The sequence below is a fragment of the Salvelinus alpinus genome, chromosome 10, assembly GCF_045679555.1.
Source record: "Salvelinus alpinus chromosome 10, SLU_Salpinus.1, whole genome shotgun sequence".
Classification (NCBI taxonomy): Eukaryota; Metazoa; Chordata; class Actinopteri; order Salmoniformes; family Salmonidae; genus Salvelinus; species Salvelinus alpinus.
Window position 1 is genome coordinate 21642439 of NC_092095.1, and position 17649 is coordinate 21660087.

General features: G+C 40.9%; 2 protein-coding genes across 3 annotated transcripts; one reads left to right on the forward strand and one right to left on the reverse strand.

Moving 5' to 3' along the window:
* Nucleotides 1-1466: 1466 nt before the first annotated feature.
* On the forward strand, nt 1467-12271 carry LOC139531702 (neutrophil cytosol factor 2-like). The gene is made up of 15 exons (XM_071328402.1): nt 1467-1720; nt 1961-2043; nt 2449-2557; nt 2812-2946; nt 3186-3293; nt 8983-9042; nt 9213-9256; nt 9857-10001; nt 10138-10203; nt 10404-10476; nt 10576-10619; nt 10762-10913; nt 11008-11119; nt 11300-11417; nt 11572-12271. Exons 1-15 carry the CDS (start codon nt 1547-1549, stop codon nt 11661-11663), a joined length of 1515 nt encoding a protein of 504 aa, XP_071184503.1. The 5' UTR covers nt 1467-1546; the 3' UTR covers nt 11664-12271.
* Nucleotides 12263-17081, reverse strand: LOC139531703 (2-(3-amino-3-carboxypropyl)histidine synthase subunit 2-like). 2 transcript variants are annotated; one of them, XM_071328403.1, is made up of 7 exons: nt 17006-17081; nt 16449-16606; nt 16251-16363; nt 14469-14689; nt 13539-14228; nt 13159-13347; nt 12263-12971 (listed from the first exon to the last, which is right to left on the reverse strand). In XM_071328403.1, the coding sequence occupies exons 2-7, from the start codon at nt 16596-16598 to the stop codon at nt 12835-12837; spliced, it is 1500 nt and encodes a 499-aa protein (XP_071184504.1). In that variant the 5' UTR covers nt 16599-16606; nt 17006-17081; the 3' UTR covers nt 12263-12834. The 2 variants fall into 2 exon arrangements, with proteins under 2 accessions (XP_071184504.1, XP_071184505.1); XM_071328404.1 differs by having other exon boundaries at nt 16993-17028.
* Between the last annotated feature and the right edge of the window lie 568 nt (nt 17082-17649).

Consider the following 17649-nt stretch of genomic DNA (forward strand, 5'->3'; position numbering starts at 1 on the left):
CTAAATCTCTCAAAGAGTGCAGTGTATAAAGTCAGAACATCTGCTGTCTCAGCCACTGCCTGTCACCAAAGGAGTACCCCAAGCCTCGATCCTAGGCCCCACGCTCTTCTCAATTTACATCAACAACATAGCTCAGGCAGTAGAAGCTCTCTCATCCATTTATATGCAGATGACACAGTCTTATACTCAGCTGGCCCCTCCCCGGATTTTGTGTTAAACGCTCTACAACAAAGCTTTCTTAGTGTCCAACAAGCTTTCTCTGCCTTTAACCTTATTCTGAACACCTCCATAACAAAGGTCATGTGGTTTGGTAAGAAGAATGCCCCTCTCCCCACTGGTGTGATTACTACTTCTGAGGGTTTAGAGCTTGAGGTAGTCACCTCATACAAGTACTTGGGAGTATGGCTAGACGGTACACTGTCCTTCTCTCAGCACATATCAAAGCTGCTGGCTAAGGTTAAATCTAGACTTGGTTTCCTCTATCGTAATCGCTCCTCTTTCACCCCAGCTGCCAAACCAACCCATGCTAGATTACGGAGATGTAATTTATAGATTGGCAGGTAAGGGTGCTCTCGAGCGGCTAGATGTTCTTTACCATTTGGCCATCAGATTTGCCACCTTATAGGACACATCACTGCCCTCTATACTCCTCTGTAAACTGGTAATCTCTGTATACCCATCGCAACCCACTGGTTGATGCTTATTTATAAAACCCTCTTAGGCCTTACTCCCCCCTATCTGAGATACCTACTGCAGCCCTCATCCTCCACATACAACACCCGTTCTGCCAGTCACATTCTGTTAATGGTCCCCAAAGCACACACATCCCTGGGTCGCTCCTCTTTTCAGTTCGCTGCAGCTAGCGACTGGAACAAGCTGCAAAAAACACTCAAACTGAACAGTTTTATCTCCATCTCTTCATTCAAAGACACAATCATGGACACTCTTACTGACAGTTGTGGCTGCTTCGTGTGATGTATTGTTGTCTCTACCTTCTTGCCTTTGTGCTGTTGTCTGTGCCCAATAATGTTTGCACCATGTTTTGTGCTGCTACCATGTTGTGCTGCTGCCATGTTGTGTTGCTACCATGTTGTTGTCATGTGGTGTTGCTATCATGCTGTGTTGTTGTCTTAGGTCTCTCTGTATGTAGTGTTGTGGTGTCTCTCTTGTTGTGATGTGTGTTTTGTCCTATATTTACATTTTTATTCCCAGCCCCCGTCCCCGCAGGCCTTTTGCCTTTCGGTAGGCCGTCATTGTAAATAAGAATTTGTTCTTAACTGACTTGCCTAGTTAAATAGGGTTAAATAAAGTAAATACAAATGTGTTTAGAGCCCAGAGCAGTTTTGCATGGACACCAAACACATGTTTATTTCAAATACTATCTTTAGCCATGTTGTAGCCAACACCATGAACTGGTGAAAAAAAAATCATGTCATCATCACACTTCCTGCCTACCTCCTTGTGAGAAATGTGTCAGTCTACGAAGAGTGGCTCCACTGTTCTCATCTCTCCAGATCACTGTAGCTCATTTCCCTGATTTGGAACAATGTCATTTGTGAATACTCTAAAACAGTGGGATGAGGCAGTGGCCTGTTTCGAACGGGGGGACTCTGCTGCTTCCCTTGGAACATTTCTGGACATCCAGGAAAAGAACTCCAAAATCTTTTTCAACATTGGCTGTCTACATTTGATTAATAAGAACCTAGATGCAGCTGAAAAGGTATGGCAGTTGTTACCAATTTTCATCATTCTTGAAAGACAATCCTCTCTTTCCCTGTTTTACTAAAGAAATCAGACTGTATCTAAGGTTAATAGTTACTATCACATTGTAATGACATGTTATTTTCCCAAAAATGCAAGTCACAGAAAAAGGGGAAGTGCCGTTATAGTACACAATACTTGTGGTAGCCTACTATTTCATTGGGAGGAAGTCACTGAGTTTCTTCTGAATATCACGCAGGCTTTCGATGGCAGTATCGGAAAGGATGGACACTTGGCTGTTGCATTCTTTCAAAGGGCATTGACATTCTACAAAAAAGAGAGGCAAGATAAATCTATCATATTAGGGATGGGATGTGATTGGATGTATTATAATAACATATTTAAAAAATAATCCCATACTTTCAAATGGTGTGTTAAAATGAATAATCAATTCACAAACATACACTTTTAGAAAAAACTAGTTATATCTAGAACCTAAAAGGGTTATTTGGCTGTCCCTAAAGAAGAACCCTTTGGCTAACCATTTTTGGTTCAAGGTAAAAAAAACTTTTGAGTTCCATGCAGAACCCTTTCCACAGAGGGTTCCACATGAAACCCAAAATAGTTCTACCTGGAACCAAAAAGGTTTCTACCTTGAACCAAAAGGGTTATCCTATGGGGACAGCCAATGAACCCTTTTGGAACCCTTTGTTTCTAAGTATGGATTTCTCTTCATTTTGCCTGCAGGTATGAGGAGTCTTTTGCTGATTTCCAACATGCCTTCAGGGAGTTGAGGGGGAACCAGCTGATCGACTACAAACCTCTTGGTCTGAGATACAAATTATATGCTTGTGAGGTGAGTCCAGATAAAGATATGATGGAAGTCTTGCCAATGTAACAATAATTGGATGTTGAATATATTATGTGTATTTTAGTGTCTGCACAGCAACCTGTTCCAACATCACAGTATGTACACACAGAGAACAATAGCTGCAGTGCATAGGTGGGTGTTTCAATGTAAAGCACTTTGAAACCTGGGGGGGGAAGTGCTGTATAGCTGTAGTTTTACTACAACAACAACACTTTTTCTGACTGGTATCACTCCCACAGGTACTGCACAACATGGCGTTGGCCCATGCTCAGCTGGGTCAGTGGGAAAAAGCCAAAGAGACCCTCCTGACAGCTCTGAACCTCAGGACTGAGGCCAAACTCAGCCACATTGACAGAGGTCTGGAGTGCATCCTGGTCAGTGGCCCTTCTCCATTACGCCTTTTTCACATTATCATGTCAACCCAAACCATACTGTGCTGGCTTGGATTGTTCTTTTTTACATTGTTCGTTCCAGCAACTATAGTGGATGAGTAACCAAGCCAGGCAGCTCGGCTCAGTAGTGTGAAAAGTGTATCAGTTATTATGCATTTTCACTGTGTCTGAGTGTTCAACAAAGTTGGTGATCCTTTGTAAATCCTCTGTTACTCCTTTAGAAGCAGAAGCTGTTTGAGCCAGTTGAGGTCCCGGCGAAAGTTCTGTTCAAGCCAAACAAGAACTACGTGGCTGAACTGGAGAAGAAGGACTACCTGGGCAAGGCCAAGGTATCCATTTCATCTCTCTCTCAAAATTAAACATACAGTGCCTATAGAAAGTCAACACCCCCCTTGGATTTCTTCACATTTTATTGTGTTACAAAGTGGGATTAAAATGGATTTAGTTGTAATTTTTCGTCAACGATCTACACAAAATAGTTTGTAATGTCAAAGTAGAAGAAAAATTCTATATTTTTTAAAAGATTAATAAAAACCTAAAACCACTAATATACCTTCATTAGATAAGTATCATCTAGGTCATCTACAAGTCTTTGCTAGGTAAAGCCCCGTCTTATCTCAGCTCACTGGTCACCATAGCAGCACCCACCCGTAGCAAGCGCTCCAGCAGGTATATCTCACTGGTCACCCCCAAAGCCAATTCCTCCTTTGGTCGCCTTTCCTTACAGTTCTCTGCTGCCAATGACTGGAACGAACTGCAAAAATCACTGAAGCTGGAGACACATATCTCCCTCACTAGCTTTAAGCACCAGCTGTCAGAGCAGCTCACAGATCACTGCACCTGTACATAGCCCATCTGTAAATAGCCCATGCAACTACCTCATCCCCATACTGTATTTATTTATTTATCTTGCTCCTTTGCACCCCAATATCTCTACTTGCACATTCATCTTTTGCACATCTACCATTCCAGTGTTTAATTGCTATATTGTAATTACTTCGCCTCCATGGCCTATTTATTGCCTTACCTCCCTTATCTTAGTTCATTTGCACACAATGTATATAGACTTTTTTCCCTACTGTATTATTGACTGTATGTTTGTTTATTCCATGTGTAACTCTATGTTGTTGTATGTGTCGAACTCCTTTGCTTTATCTTGGCCAGGTCGCAGTTGTAAATGAGAATTTGTTTTCAACTAGCCTACCTGGTTAAATAAAGGTGAAATGGCCTCCCGGGTGGCGAAGTGTTCTAAGGCTGTGCCACCAGAGACTCTGGGTTCGAGCCCAGGCTCTGTCGCAGCCGGCCGCAACAGGGAGGTCCATGGGGCGACGCACAATTGGCCCAGCGTCGTCCGGGTTAGGGAGGGCTTGGCCAGCAGGGATATCCTTGTCTCATCACGCACTAGCGACTCCTGTGGCGGGCCGGGCGCAGTGCACTCTGACCAGGTCGCCAGGTGTACGGTGTTTCCTCCGACACATTGGTGCGCCTGGCTTCCGGGTTGGATGTGTGTTGTGTCAAGAAGCAGTGCGGCTAGGTTGGGTTTCAGAGGACGCATGGCTCTCGACCTTCGCCTCTCCCGAGTCCGTACGGGAGTTGCAGCGATGAGACAAGACTGTAACTACTACCAATTGGATACCACGAAATTGGGGAGAAAAAAGGGTAAATAAAATAAAAAATAAAGGTGAGTCTCATAAGAGCTTTGCACTCCTGTATTGTGCAATATTTGCCCATTATTTTGTATTTCAAGCTCTGTCGAGGTGTTGGGGATCATGGCTAGACAGCAATTTTCAAGTCTTGCCATAGATTTTCAAGCAGATTTAGGTCAAAACTGTAACTTGGGAACATGCACTGTCTTCTTGGTAAGCAACTCCAGCGTAGATTTGGCTTTGTGTTGTAGGTTATTGTCCTGCTGAAAGGTGAATTCCTCTCCCAGTGTCTGGTGTAAAGCTGAAGCAGGTTTTCCTCTAGTATTTTGCCTGCGCTTAGCTTCTTTTTATCCTGAGAAACTCCCCAGTTTTTGTCGATGTCAAGCATACCCGTACCATGATGCAGCCACCACCATGCTTGAAAATAAGTGTATTCTTTTGTCGTGTTTTTTTGCAGTATTAATTCTGTGCCTTTTTATATAAATATGCATGTTTTGGAATATTCGTATTCTGTCATTTAGGTCATTATTGTGGAGTCACTACAACGTTGTTGATTCATCCTCAGTTTTCCCCAATCACAGCCATTGAACTGTGTAGCATTTTTTTTTTTTAATCACCAATGGCCAATGGTGACATCCCTAAGCAGTTTCCTTCCTGTCCTGCAGCTCAGTTCAGAAAGACGACTGCATCTTTGATTGTCTGAGTGGTTTAATAAGTCATCCACAGCATAATGATTAACTTGACCATGCTTAAAGATGTATTCAATGTCTGATTTGTTATTGTTACTCATCAACCAATCACTGCCTTTCTTTATGAGGCTTTTGAAAAGCTCCCTGGTCATGGTAGTTGAATCTGTGCTTGAAATTCAATACTTGACTGAGGGACCTTACAGAAAGTAGCCAATTTATACCCCTTGACTTATTCCATATTTTGTTGTGTTACAGCCTGAATTCAAAATGGATGAAATTGTTGTTTTTTCCCCATCTATACACAATACCCCATAATGACAAAGTGAAAACATGTTTTTAGAGAAATGTTTGCAAATTTATTGAAAATAAAATACAGAAATATCTCATTTACATAAGTATTCACATCCCAGAGTCAATACATGTTAGAATCACATTTGGCAGTGATTACAACTGTGAGTCTTTTTTATTGTTAAGTCTCTAAGAGCTTTGCACACCTGAATTGTACAATATTTGCACATTCATCTTAATCATACTCTGTCAAGTTGGTTGTTGATCATTGCTAGACAGCCATTTTCTGTCTTGCCATAGAGTTTCAAACCGATTTAAGTCAAAACTGTAACTAGGCCACTCAGGAACATTCAATGTTATCTTGGTAAGCAACTCCAGTGTATATTTGGCCTTGTATTTTAGATTATTGTCCTGCTAAAAGGTGAATTTGTCTCCCAATGTCTGTTGGAAAGCAGACTGAACCAGGTTTTTCTCTAGGATTTTGTTTTGCCTCTGCTTAGCTCTACTCTGTTTATTTTTATCCTAAATAACTCCCTAGTCCTTGCTGATGGCAAACATACCCATAACATGATGCAGCCACCACCATGCTTGAAAATATGAAGAGTGGTACACAGTGATGTGTTGTGTTGGATTTGCCCCAAACATGACGCTTTTTATTCAGGACATAAACTTAATTTCTTTGCCACATTATTTACAGTTTTACTTCAGCGCCTTAATGCAAACACAATGCATGTTTTGGAATATTTGTATTATGTACAGGCTTTCTTCTTTTCACTCTGTCTATTAGGCTAGTATTGTCGAGTAACTACAATGTTGTTGATCCATCCTCAGTTTTTTCCTATCACAGCCATTAAACTCTGTAACTGTTTTAAAGTCACCATTGGCCACATGGTGAAATCCCAGAGCGGTTTCCTTCCTCTATGGAAACTGAGTTATTAAGGACACCTGTATCTTTGTAGTAACTGGATGTATTGATACAACATACAAAGTGTAATTAATAACTTCACCATGCTCAAAGGGACATTCAATGTCTGCTTTATTTTATTTTGACCTATCTACCAATAGGTGCCCTTCTTTGCGAGGCATTGAAAAATCTCCCTGGTCTTTATGGTTGAATCTGTGTTTGAAATTCACTGCTTGATTGAGGGACCTTACAAATAACTGTATGTGTGGGGTGAGGACATGAAGTACTCATTCAACAATCTTGTTAAACACTATTTTTGCACACAGAGTGAGTCATGCAACTTATTATGTCACTTATTAAGAACTTTTTTTGAATACTTATTTCAGCTTTTCATTTTTAATTAATTTGTAAACATTTCAAAAAAACATCATTCCACTTTGACATTCTGGGGTATTATGTGTAGCAGGCCAGTGACACAAACTCTCAACTAAATCAATTTTATATTCAGTCTGTAACACAACAAAATGTGGAAAAAGTCAAGGGGTGTGAATACTTTCTGAAGACACTGTATGGGAGACTGAGGAAGGGGTAGTCATTCTAAAAATAATTTCACCCCCTATTCTTTCACACAGAGTGATTCCATATAACTACTTATATGGAATCACCAACTACTTCTCAGACAGAGTTCAGTGTGTCAAATCGGAGGGCCTGTTGTCCGGACATCTGGCAGTCTCTATGGGGGTGCCACAGGGTTCAATTCTCGGGCTGACTCTTTTCTCTGTATATATCAATGATGTCGCTCTTGCTGCTGGTGATTCTCTGATCCACCTCTACGCAGACAATATCATTCTGTATACTACTGGCCCTTCTTTGGACACTGTGTTAACTAACCTCCAGATGAGCTTCAATGCCATACAACTCTCCTTCCGTGGCCTCCAACTGCTCTTAAATGCAAGTAAAACTAAATGCATGCTCTTCAACCGATCGCTGCCCGCACCTGCCCGCCGGTCCAAGATCACTATTCTGGACGGTTCCGACTTAGAATATGTGGACAACTACAAATACCTAGATGTCTGGTTAGACTGTAAACTCTTCATCCAGACTCACATTAAGCATCTCCAATCCAAAATTAAATCTAGAATCGGCTTTCTATTTTGCAACAAAGCATCCTTCACTCATGCTGCCAAACATACCCTCGTAAATCTGACTATCCTACCGATCCTCGACGATGTCATTTACAAAATAGCCTCCAATACTTTACTCAGCAAATTGGATGCAGTCTATCACAGTGCCATCCGTTTTGTCACCAAAGCCCTATATACTACCCACCACTGCGACCTGTATGCTCTCGTTGGCTGGCCCTCGCTTCATATCCGTCGCCAAACCCACTGGCTCCAGGCCATCTACAAGTCTCTGCTAGGTGGAGCCCCGCCTTGTCTCAGCTCACTGGTCACCATAGCAGCACCCACTCGTAGCACGCGCTCCAGCAGGTATATCTCACTGGTCACCCCCAAAGCCAATTCCTCCTTTGGCCGCCTTTCCTTACAATTCTCTGCTGCCAATGACTGGAACGAATTGCAAAAATCACTGAAGCTGGAGACTCATACCTCCCTCACTAACTTTAAGCATCAGCTGTCAGAGCAGCTCACAGATCATTGCACCTGTACATAGCCCATCTGTAAATAGCCCATCCAACTACCTCATCCCCATATTGTATATTTATTTTTTGTGCTTCTTTGCACCCCAATATCTCTACTTGCACATTCATCTTCTGCACATCTATCACTCCAGTGTTAATTGCTAAATTGTAATTACCTCGCCACTACAGCCTATTTATTGCCTTACCTCCCTTATCCTACCTCATTTACACACACTGTATATAGATTTTTTCTATTGTGTTGACTGTACATTTGTTTATTCCATGTGTAACTCTGTGTTGTTGTTTGTGTCGCACTGCTTTGCTTTATCTTGGCCAGGTCGCAGTTGTAAATGAGAACTTGTTCTCAACTGGCCTACCTGGTTAAATAAAGGTGAAATAACATTTTCTAAAAAATTACTTCTGTGATTTTTTTAAACCAAATTTTAGTTCTGAACTAATATATGATTGCCTAAACAAAGGGTGTGAATACTTACGACTATATTTTCGTTTTTTTATTTTTATTAATTTGTACAAATTTGCAGAATTTCCTTTTCACTTTGACCAAAAAGTACAATGAAATACACTTCAATCCCACTTTGTAATGCAACAAAATATGAAAAAAGTTCAAGGGTGTGTAGAATTTCTATAGGCACTGTATCTTAAACAGGCAACATGTTGCAACTTTGTAGATGTGTCTATCAAATGCATGTCAATTACTTGGGTTGAAATGTGCAATTTACATTTGTTGGGAATAGCCTTGGGTTTTTCTTTAGGATAGCTATTTGGCACTTTATCAGTAGGCATTTCATAAAGTATTGTTTCATGTTGAACCTCTTTATTCTCTATCCTCAGGTTGTTTCTTCCATCGTCTTCCAGGATGAGTTCTCTGGCTTTGCTCCTTTACAGCCACAGGTGAAGTAACATATGATTTGATGTGATGTTTTAATAGTGCCTTAAAAATGATAAACCACTTTTTTTAAACGATCAATAATTAAAACACAAACTATCAACAATTAAAATGGAAAAATTGATTGAAGAATATTCAGTGTAATGGGATGTGCTATTTTTTATGGTGAGAATAGGTTGAAGAGGTTCCTACCAGACCAAAGGCGCCTGAAGTTCTGAGGTAAAAGTTAATGTGCTCTTGATGTTAATTCTAGCAGACTGTGGGGCTGGTTTGACACTTAGGGCTCGATTCAATCCGAATCACGGAAGTTCAGCGTTATATTGCGATTTAAATTTAAAGTTAGGCTAATTTCCGATTGAGACGACATATGCGTTTACCACGAATGCAGTCTCCGTTAACTTGGGAACATTCAGCGCTACAGATTGAATTGAGCCCTTGGTTGTTATGATTGCCAGAGTTTAAAGGAATAGTTCACCCAAATTACAAATTGGTTTCCTTACCCTGTAAGCAGTCTATGGACAAGGTATGACGGCAATCCATGCTTTGGTTTAGTTTCCCTAGTATTATTTCCACATGCTAACATTTTAGCATTTGTGGCACAAATCCCATTCATGTCATGGGAGCTATAGAATACTTTTTTGCGCATCATGTCCAAATCATCCGAAAGTATTTTAAATTGATTGTGAAGCTCAACAAAGCGTGGAAAATGCTAATATTGGTCCCATGACTTGAATGGCATTTGTGCCAAAAATGCTAAAACGTTAGCATGAAGAAACAGTGCCGGATATCAATGCAGGATATCTCTGTCGCCCCCCACAGGGCTCTGGAGGAGGGTGAGCCTCACACTGTCCTCTTTGAGTTTGTCCCCGAGACAAGTGATGAGTTAGCTGTGGTGCCTGGCAATATCGTCTTTGTGCTGAACAGCGGTGAAGACAACTGGGCATCTGTCATCTTCAATGAAAGAGTATGATTAGTTATTACATAAAAAAATGCTTGAATTAAAAATGTGCATCTATTGTTCTCATTATGCTGATAGACACTTGATTGAAAAAGATATATACTATGCGTTCAGTGAATTAATTTAACCTTTACATTTTTAGAGGGGACTTGTTCCTTATAATTTCCTGGAGCGTTTGGAAATAACCTTAACATCTAAGCAAGATCAGGTACATTTCTACCATCTATTTTGTGTTTTTTCCTCATCACAAAATGGCATTGACTCTAACACCTGTGTGTGTCAATGCTGAGCTATAACAAATTGAAAATCCTTTAAGTTGCAATCCCCAAAATTCTGGTAAAATAAAGCCTACCCTTCAATTGCTATGTTAATTGATTCCTCCTACGTGGGTTGATTGCTTTCTTGTAGGATGGGACAGACAAGGATGACATCCCAGCGCCACCTAGACGAGAACCACCGAATAGACCTCAAAGAAAATCTGGTAAAGATCTGTTATGTAAAAATATGTTGTATAGTTAACATTTTAATTATTTGCTATGCAACAAATAACTTTACTTTTTGGGGGGTATTATTGTAACAGCTTTGGCTGCTGAAAATCAGAGCATTGGGGACACAGAAACAGAGGTATGAGAATTATATAAAATAGATTTAAATACATTAACAAAAAAATGTACAGTATGTAATATCCAGCGTAGATACCAATTGTTTTTCAGTACTCTACGTGTACACATTTAAAATATAATTGTACATGTATTTAATTTCCTAGTATTGCCAGATTGAAGAGTCATCACTGTGTGTAGTGAAAGTGCACTTCACATACACCATAGCAATCTGCATGGTGCCTGGACTTCCCTACACAACCACTCTGGAGAAAATCAGTAACAAATTGGGCCTTCCTGCCATGGCAATCACCTTGAGGTATGGCACTGTTTAAACATTAGCTTCAAAACTTTAATTCAACATTAATTTCTGTTACAAAACCAAGCTCAGGGATTTCGTGTTTTTTCTCAAGCTATGCACACATAGATTCTGGTAAAATAGTGATTGATGAGAACACGAGGATGGAAGATGTTTGGAGCCGTGTCCACAATGGTCGTCTAACATTGTGGTGTGATCTCAAGGAGGTAATGTGGTCGTACAGTATATACAGTATTTAATGTCATAAGTTGTTTGATGTGTAGACTTTTAAGTTACAAATGTAATAGTCAACTCCCAGAAAATGAGTGTATGGGATATACAACTTAGTGCTGACAGATGTCATCATGTGTACTTGTTTCCCTTATTTCATGTAATCTACACTACAGGGTATGAGTGAGCAGCTGCAAAGCCAGACTCAACTGATGGCCCTTCATTCCTACGAGTCTTCAACTCCAGAGGACCTCGAGTTCCATCAAGGAGATACCATCTTACTTCTCTCCAAAGGTGAGCTAATTTCTCTCATGCAGGGCACCATTTCAACAATGCAGAAATCTGTTGTCAGTGTTTATTATCCTGTTATTAGATGATATCCTGGAAGAGCTGTAACCTACTGTGGTCTTAAAATACAGAACTCCCATTTTCATTACTTTATTTTCAGTCAATGAAGATTGGTTTGAGGGACAGTGCAACGGGAAGATTGGCATATTCCCAGCCTCCTTTGTGGAAGAAGTTCCCATGAAAGATAAATAATATGATCAGAACAAAAGGCTAAGGAACAATGACTGTCGAGATTGTGGGATTTGTTCTACTTTGTCTTTGTTCTGGATACCGTCAACCAACAGTCATCAAAGAAAAACATACAAAAGCATAGACACAAAGTCAGATTTCTACATTTACGTTGAGGGAAGACATTTAAGTCAGAAAAGTAATTACCTAAGCAAGGACTTTTCTTCACTAGGCTGATATTTACTGATTTGTGTGATGTTATTGTTAAAGTATGAAGTTTAATAACTGTTTTGGCAGGCACAAATCAAGCATGCCCTGGTTTTCTACGCATTTGAATGTAATGCAGTAGTATGTTTTTAATTATTTGTTATGTGTATGCATCGGACACCAAAAATTCAGTTTCCTCAGGAAAAATGTAGTTCTGCTAAGTTATTTTCTTATGTCATTGTTAAACAAATTAAACATTGGTTATATAGCCATAGACTATTCTGAGTTCCAGTTTTAAGACCTTTGGTATGCGTGTACAGAGCACAATTAATTTAAACTATGACTGATCTAAATAGCCTATATTGACCTATATATAGCCTATATTGATTTTAATGAAAAAATAAAAATCAGACAACTTGAATACATCTCTTTTGTATATCTCATTTGTGATTTACAGTACAGAGCAAAAAGTTGTTGAATAAATAATAATAATTATGTGTATTCACAACAGTGATGAGTGCATTTAAGTCCAAGCAAGTGGTCTCACATTTTCGACGTTCTATCTGTTACATTTAAAAAACAGTTAAACTTCTATTATACTGTGACATTCATCACATTCAAAGCACTGCTACACTAGCTGCATATTTCTTGACAGGCATTTCTTTTTTCAGACGCAACTGATCTATAAACGTTTATATACGTATGCTTCAAAAAAGCATCAATATAACAAAAAGGTATGTGCTTTCTAGTTCTCCCTCCATGACACACTTCAGTGTAGCAGTTTTGACGTGTCTATGTTGACGTGACTCGCGTGAATATAATGCACCTGATATAGCTTAGTTATGCAATAAAGCCTTAAATTTGTCAGAAGATTGATAACTTAAATTGGAAACTGTTGAGCTATGAAGCAACATAATATATTGATTGATATTATATGTAAAACATTTGCAATGGACTAATAATCTGGATGTGATGAGTGCCTTCATGATCAATAGTCCGTGTCAATCGTCGGCTCCTCTTCGTAGGCAATGGCAATGCCTTTCCTTCCCTCTAATGCTTTCACCACCGGTGTTTCTCCCAATTTCTGCTCCAGTCCCTGCCAGCTACGACCCGCCAGGAACGTGGCTAAAACAAACAGATGAGGAAATTATGAAAGTTGTAACTCAAGAAAAGTTACCACTCAACAGCATCTTTATTAATGGACTTGCAATCCCAGAGTAGAGTTTAAACCCCAACCCAACAGAGCCTGTCACAATTCTGTGAATTTTGCCTGTTTTTAGATATTTATGTCTGTTCTTCCCATATATCGTACCAGCTGTGTTAGCATTGGCCACAGTGAGCGCCTGGTTCCGTAGGACGAGTGAGGAGTCGCGTGACGAAGACACTGGCTCACTGGACGAGAAGCGGGTCATTCGTAAAGCTCCGGTGACGAGGGAGACATCAGTCTCATCACCATCCTCGAAATCGTCAGGGTTCGCCAAGGCCACATGCTTAGATCCACCTACAGCAGGTTTTACTATTAGTCTTGATACCTATGGCCTGGTCCCAGATCTGTTTGTACTGTCATGCCAACTACTGGCATGATGACAAACAGATCTGGGACCAGGCTAAGATACACACAGTAAAACACCAGGTCTATTCTTCCTCACAAAACTTTAATTCAGGAACAAATCAATGTCAATCAGATCCTACCTGGAAGCAGATCGCGGAAGTCTGTGACGTACTCTCCTGACCATTCCCTTTTCTTGTTGCAGGCCACCTCCATTTCAAAGGGGGTCACGACCGGTTTGTAGAACTCACTGGAGTCCAACAGAGAGTTCTCAGGACATGCGATCAGTACATAAATGTCAATCTCAAGAAAGTTAGCCAGTTTGGCCACATTCAGTTTCCCCATGGCAAACATGTAGCTCTTTTTCCCTGCTCTGTGGATGGTTTCTTTCAGCTGCTCGATGATGGTGAGGTAGTTTGCCACGCCAAGTGTACCCACAAGAATGCCCACCACACTGGCATCCTTTGCCCTCTCTATTGCGTAATATCGCTTCATCAAAGCTTTGTTGATACTGATCGACTCAGTCCGACCTGTCATTGTTACAGGGTCAAAAGAGCAGAAAGAGCAGCGGTTCCAAGTCATCATGAAGTTTGTCATGGTTGCACCTTCATGGCCGATAAAAAACACACTGTAGTCCTCAATGGTCTGTCCACATTTCAAGACAAACTGCCTTCCGAACTGGTGAACGACTTGATCACCGTTTTGACACTGAGAACTGCTGACATTGTGTTGTCCATGTGTTTCTCCGTGACTGTAGCAAAGTTCTCCGTCCACGTGAAGGGTTGAGGCGACAATGTTCGGATACTCAGAGGACAGCAGCGCCAGAAGATCGTCTGAGGAGAGACATTATCATGCTATAAACCAGTATTAAGTAAATTGCTAAAATATGTTGAAACGCATATCTCGTTTTAATATATTTCTAAAACTATGTCGCAAATTAACCTGAGGAAAAAGTATAAATCGCTCACATTCCTTTGTTAGGATATCACAAACTCAAAGTTACCCGGCTTAAAAAACATTCACACAATGGGGCAAAAGGGACATACGTCATTGTGTGAAGCTGAAAGGCTTACCATTAATGTGATCATAGTTGACATCATACAAGAGGATGACGTGACTCTGTCTGTTGGGGTATAGCTCTCTGAAGGAGGAGACACACGTCTCCAGGACCACAGGTTTCCTCTCAAAGACGTACATCAGAGGGAGTCTTCTGGATGGGCTGAGACAAGCCCTCCCGTAGTGTACGATGCAGTCTGCGCCCACATGCTCTGCTGCAACTTCATCTACACAACAACTGGAAATATCAAGAGTATTGACAATAAGGTTATAGTGGTGAATGTCAAATGATTAAACAAATAATGGCCAAAAGAATGCTTGCAAATAGAACAGAATAAAACTTTATTGTCCATCCCAGATGGACATTTTTCTTTGGCATCACCTTCCATTAAAATAATCAATCACATATGTAACGGATGTGAAATGGCTAGCTAGTTAGCGGTGGTGCGCGCTAATAGCGTTTCAATCGGTTACGTCACTCGCTTTGAGACCTTGAAGTAGTGGTTCCCCTTGCTCTGGCTTTTGTGGAGCGATGGGTAACGACGCTTCGTGGGTGACTGTTGTTGATGTGTGCAGAGGAGCCCGGGTATGGGCGAGGGGACGGACGTAAAGTTATACTGTTACATTGATGCTGTTGACCCGGATCACTGGTTGCTGCGGAAAAGGAGGAGGTCGAAAGGGGGGTGAATGTAACCGATGTGAAATGGCTAGCTAGTTAGCGGTGGTGCGCGCTAATAGCCTTTCAAACGGTGACGTCACTCGCTTTGAGACCTTGAAGTAGTGGTTCCCCTTGCTCCACAAGGGCCGCGGCCTTTGTGGAGCAATGGGTAACGACGCTTCGTGGGTAACTGTTGTTGATGTGTGCAGAGGGTCCCTGGTTCGCGCCCGGGTCGGGGCGACGGACTAAAGTGAAACTGTTACATTGATGCTGTTGACCCGGATCACTGGTTGCTGCGGGGGGAAAAAGGAGGAGGTCGAAAGGGGGGTGAGTGTAACGGATGTGAAATAGTTAGCGGTGGTGCGCGCTAATAGCTTTTCGATCGGTTACGTCACTCGCTTTGAGACCTTGAAGTAGTGGTTCCCCTTGCTCTGCAAGGGCCGCGGCTTTTGTGGAGCGATGGGTAACGACGCTTCGTGGGTGTCAGTTGTTGATGTGTGCAGAGGGTCCCTGGTTCGCGAGGGGACGGACGTAAAGTTAAAACTGTTACACATACATTCTCACATCAGACACATTTAAACCAGTCAGTCCATCATGCTGCATACACTAACAACATAGAGGATATTAATACATTCACTCACAGCCGACCACTGTCCCAACTGCACTAGATAGATAAGTACATATACCGATACAATTTACTTTGCATTTAGTAATCCGACAAATTAATGTTAAAACACGTTCTTCTTGGCCATGGGCATTCTGAAGCGCCGGCCAGAGGGAAGCCTCTCGAACTGAGGGTGTAGCGGGTGGGATGGGCCGCCAACGACAGCCAGTGTCTTCCTTTTGGTTGCCTTGTGGAACAGAATGCTCAAATGTGCCTGTGGTCGACCAATTACTTTGATGGCTGTGTTAACTATTCTGGTCAGTTTGCTTTTGCTCCTCACGCTCAGATTACCATACCAGACTGTCATATTGAACGTGAGGATGCACTCCACCAAGCTGCTGTACACCCACTCCAGAACATTCTGGCTGACCCCAAACCACAAAATGCACTAGTCTCATTCAATAAGAAATAATTAAATATGTTTAAATTTTCTATCACTTTCATGTTTTTGATAATAACACAACAATGTTTTCCTACCTGCCATAGGACGTGTCTCCAAGGATGAATAGTTTTGCTTTGGTTCCCTTCTCGATCTCTGCAGCAATTGCTATTGAATCAACCAGCACCTCATCTGGAAATTGCAAGGCAACCTAAAGCACAAATGATTCATAATTTACACACACACACACACACACACACACACACACACACAACTGCGTTGTTGAATCCTCATACCTTTTTGAACTGATGATCATTGATGAAATGGCATGTCGCTTTGATCTGATAATGCTCATCTAGATTCCCACAGTGAACATCCTTCTCTGGTGTCACGTCCAGCACGCGCTGAAGAACCAGTTCACTGTTGGTGCTGAATGCATCAGACATTGTAACATCTAGGAATAGAAAATAGCTAGTGGAATTAACATATCATCCCAAGGACCACACAATCACCGGATGCACTTTGTTGAAATGTAGCAAGATGACAATGAAGGTTCACTATGCATTTCCTCGTCTATGATAAATGCTGCTACAACAGAACATGGAATTTCCGCTGGGTATCTGTGTATTATTAATGTATGTGTCGATACATGCTACTGTACATCAAGCTAGCTAGCTGCGTACTAGCTAGCTCATAAATGATGACCCAACGTGATGTCAAAGTAAATATTTTAGAGAGGTGACCCAGGCATAGACAATATTGGATGCAAGTTTTCTCATAAAGACATGACCACCAGAATAAAGTATTCGTCAATAATTCAGATAACAAATTTTAACTGACAGGCTAAACTTACGGGTGTAGACGCGTGTAAACACACGTGTGGGACGACAGGAAATAACTTCCGGGTTGTTTCCGTCACATTTCACAATAAAGGCCCCCTGTGCAAAGATTATTATTCCTCGGGGATAGTAAATAATATAATTTTAAAAAACAAGTCTGATATGGGCAAAATTATATTTTATATACTTAAGTAATACTTAAGTGATGCTTTCCTTCAAACAGTTTTACAATATCTTGTCATTAAAAACATCCATTGGACTGTACAGAAATTGAATGTGTGTTCAATGACTCACCTGAGTCCCCTAGTATTTAAAACAACTGAGTTAGAATATGGAGCTGCATCATATCAAGTTTATTTACTGTGAATACATAGCCGTAAATGCACACTTTGGACAGCATTGCAAATATATCAATGAATTTCTACAGCATACTCAAACACAAAATACACAGGTTTCTTTCTGAATGAAAGGAATGCATTAGCATAAATTGCAATATGTTAATATCTGTTGTCACATCCTATTATAAATGACATTTCATTCATTTTGTAGGGTACTCTGTAATATGAAAACACACCAGGCAAATTATAAATAGAGGAGATAGTTGGACAGTGCAGCTTTCCCCATTTCATGGTTTGGTCCTCAAACTAGAAATGTCAAT

Bases quoted from the DNA above. Each gene is read 5' to 3' on its own strand.
- LOC139531702 (XM_071328402.1), top strand. From the start codon at position 1,547: ATGTCATTTGTGAATACTCTAAAACAGTGGGATGAGGCAGTGGCCTGT. The intron at 10,002-10,137 runs GTATGATTAGTT...TTACATTTTTAG, and splicing joins CTGTCATCTTCAATGAAAGA to AGGGGACTTGTTCCTTATAA. The intron at 10,477-10,575 runs GTAAAGATCTGT...TTATTGTAACAG, and splicing joins TAGACCTCAAAGAAAATCTG to CTTTGGCTGCTGAAAATCAG.
- LOC139531703 (XM_071328403.1), bottom strand. From the start codon at position 16,598: ATGTCTGATGCATTCAGCACCAACAGTGAACTGGTTCTTCAGCGCGTG. The intron at 13,348-13,538 runs GTAGGATCTGAT...AACCTGCTGTAG, and splicing joins CTTCCGCGATCTGCTTCCAG to GTGGATCTAAGCATGTGGCC. The intron at 12,972-13,158 runs GTACGATATATG...TGTTTGTTTTAG, and splicing joins GGCCAATGCTAACACAGCTG to CCACGTTCCTGGCGGGTCGT.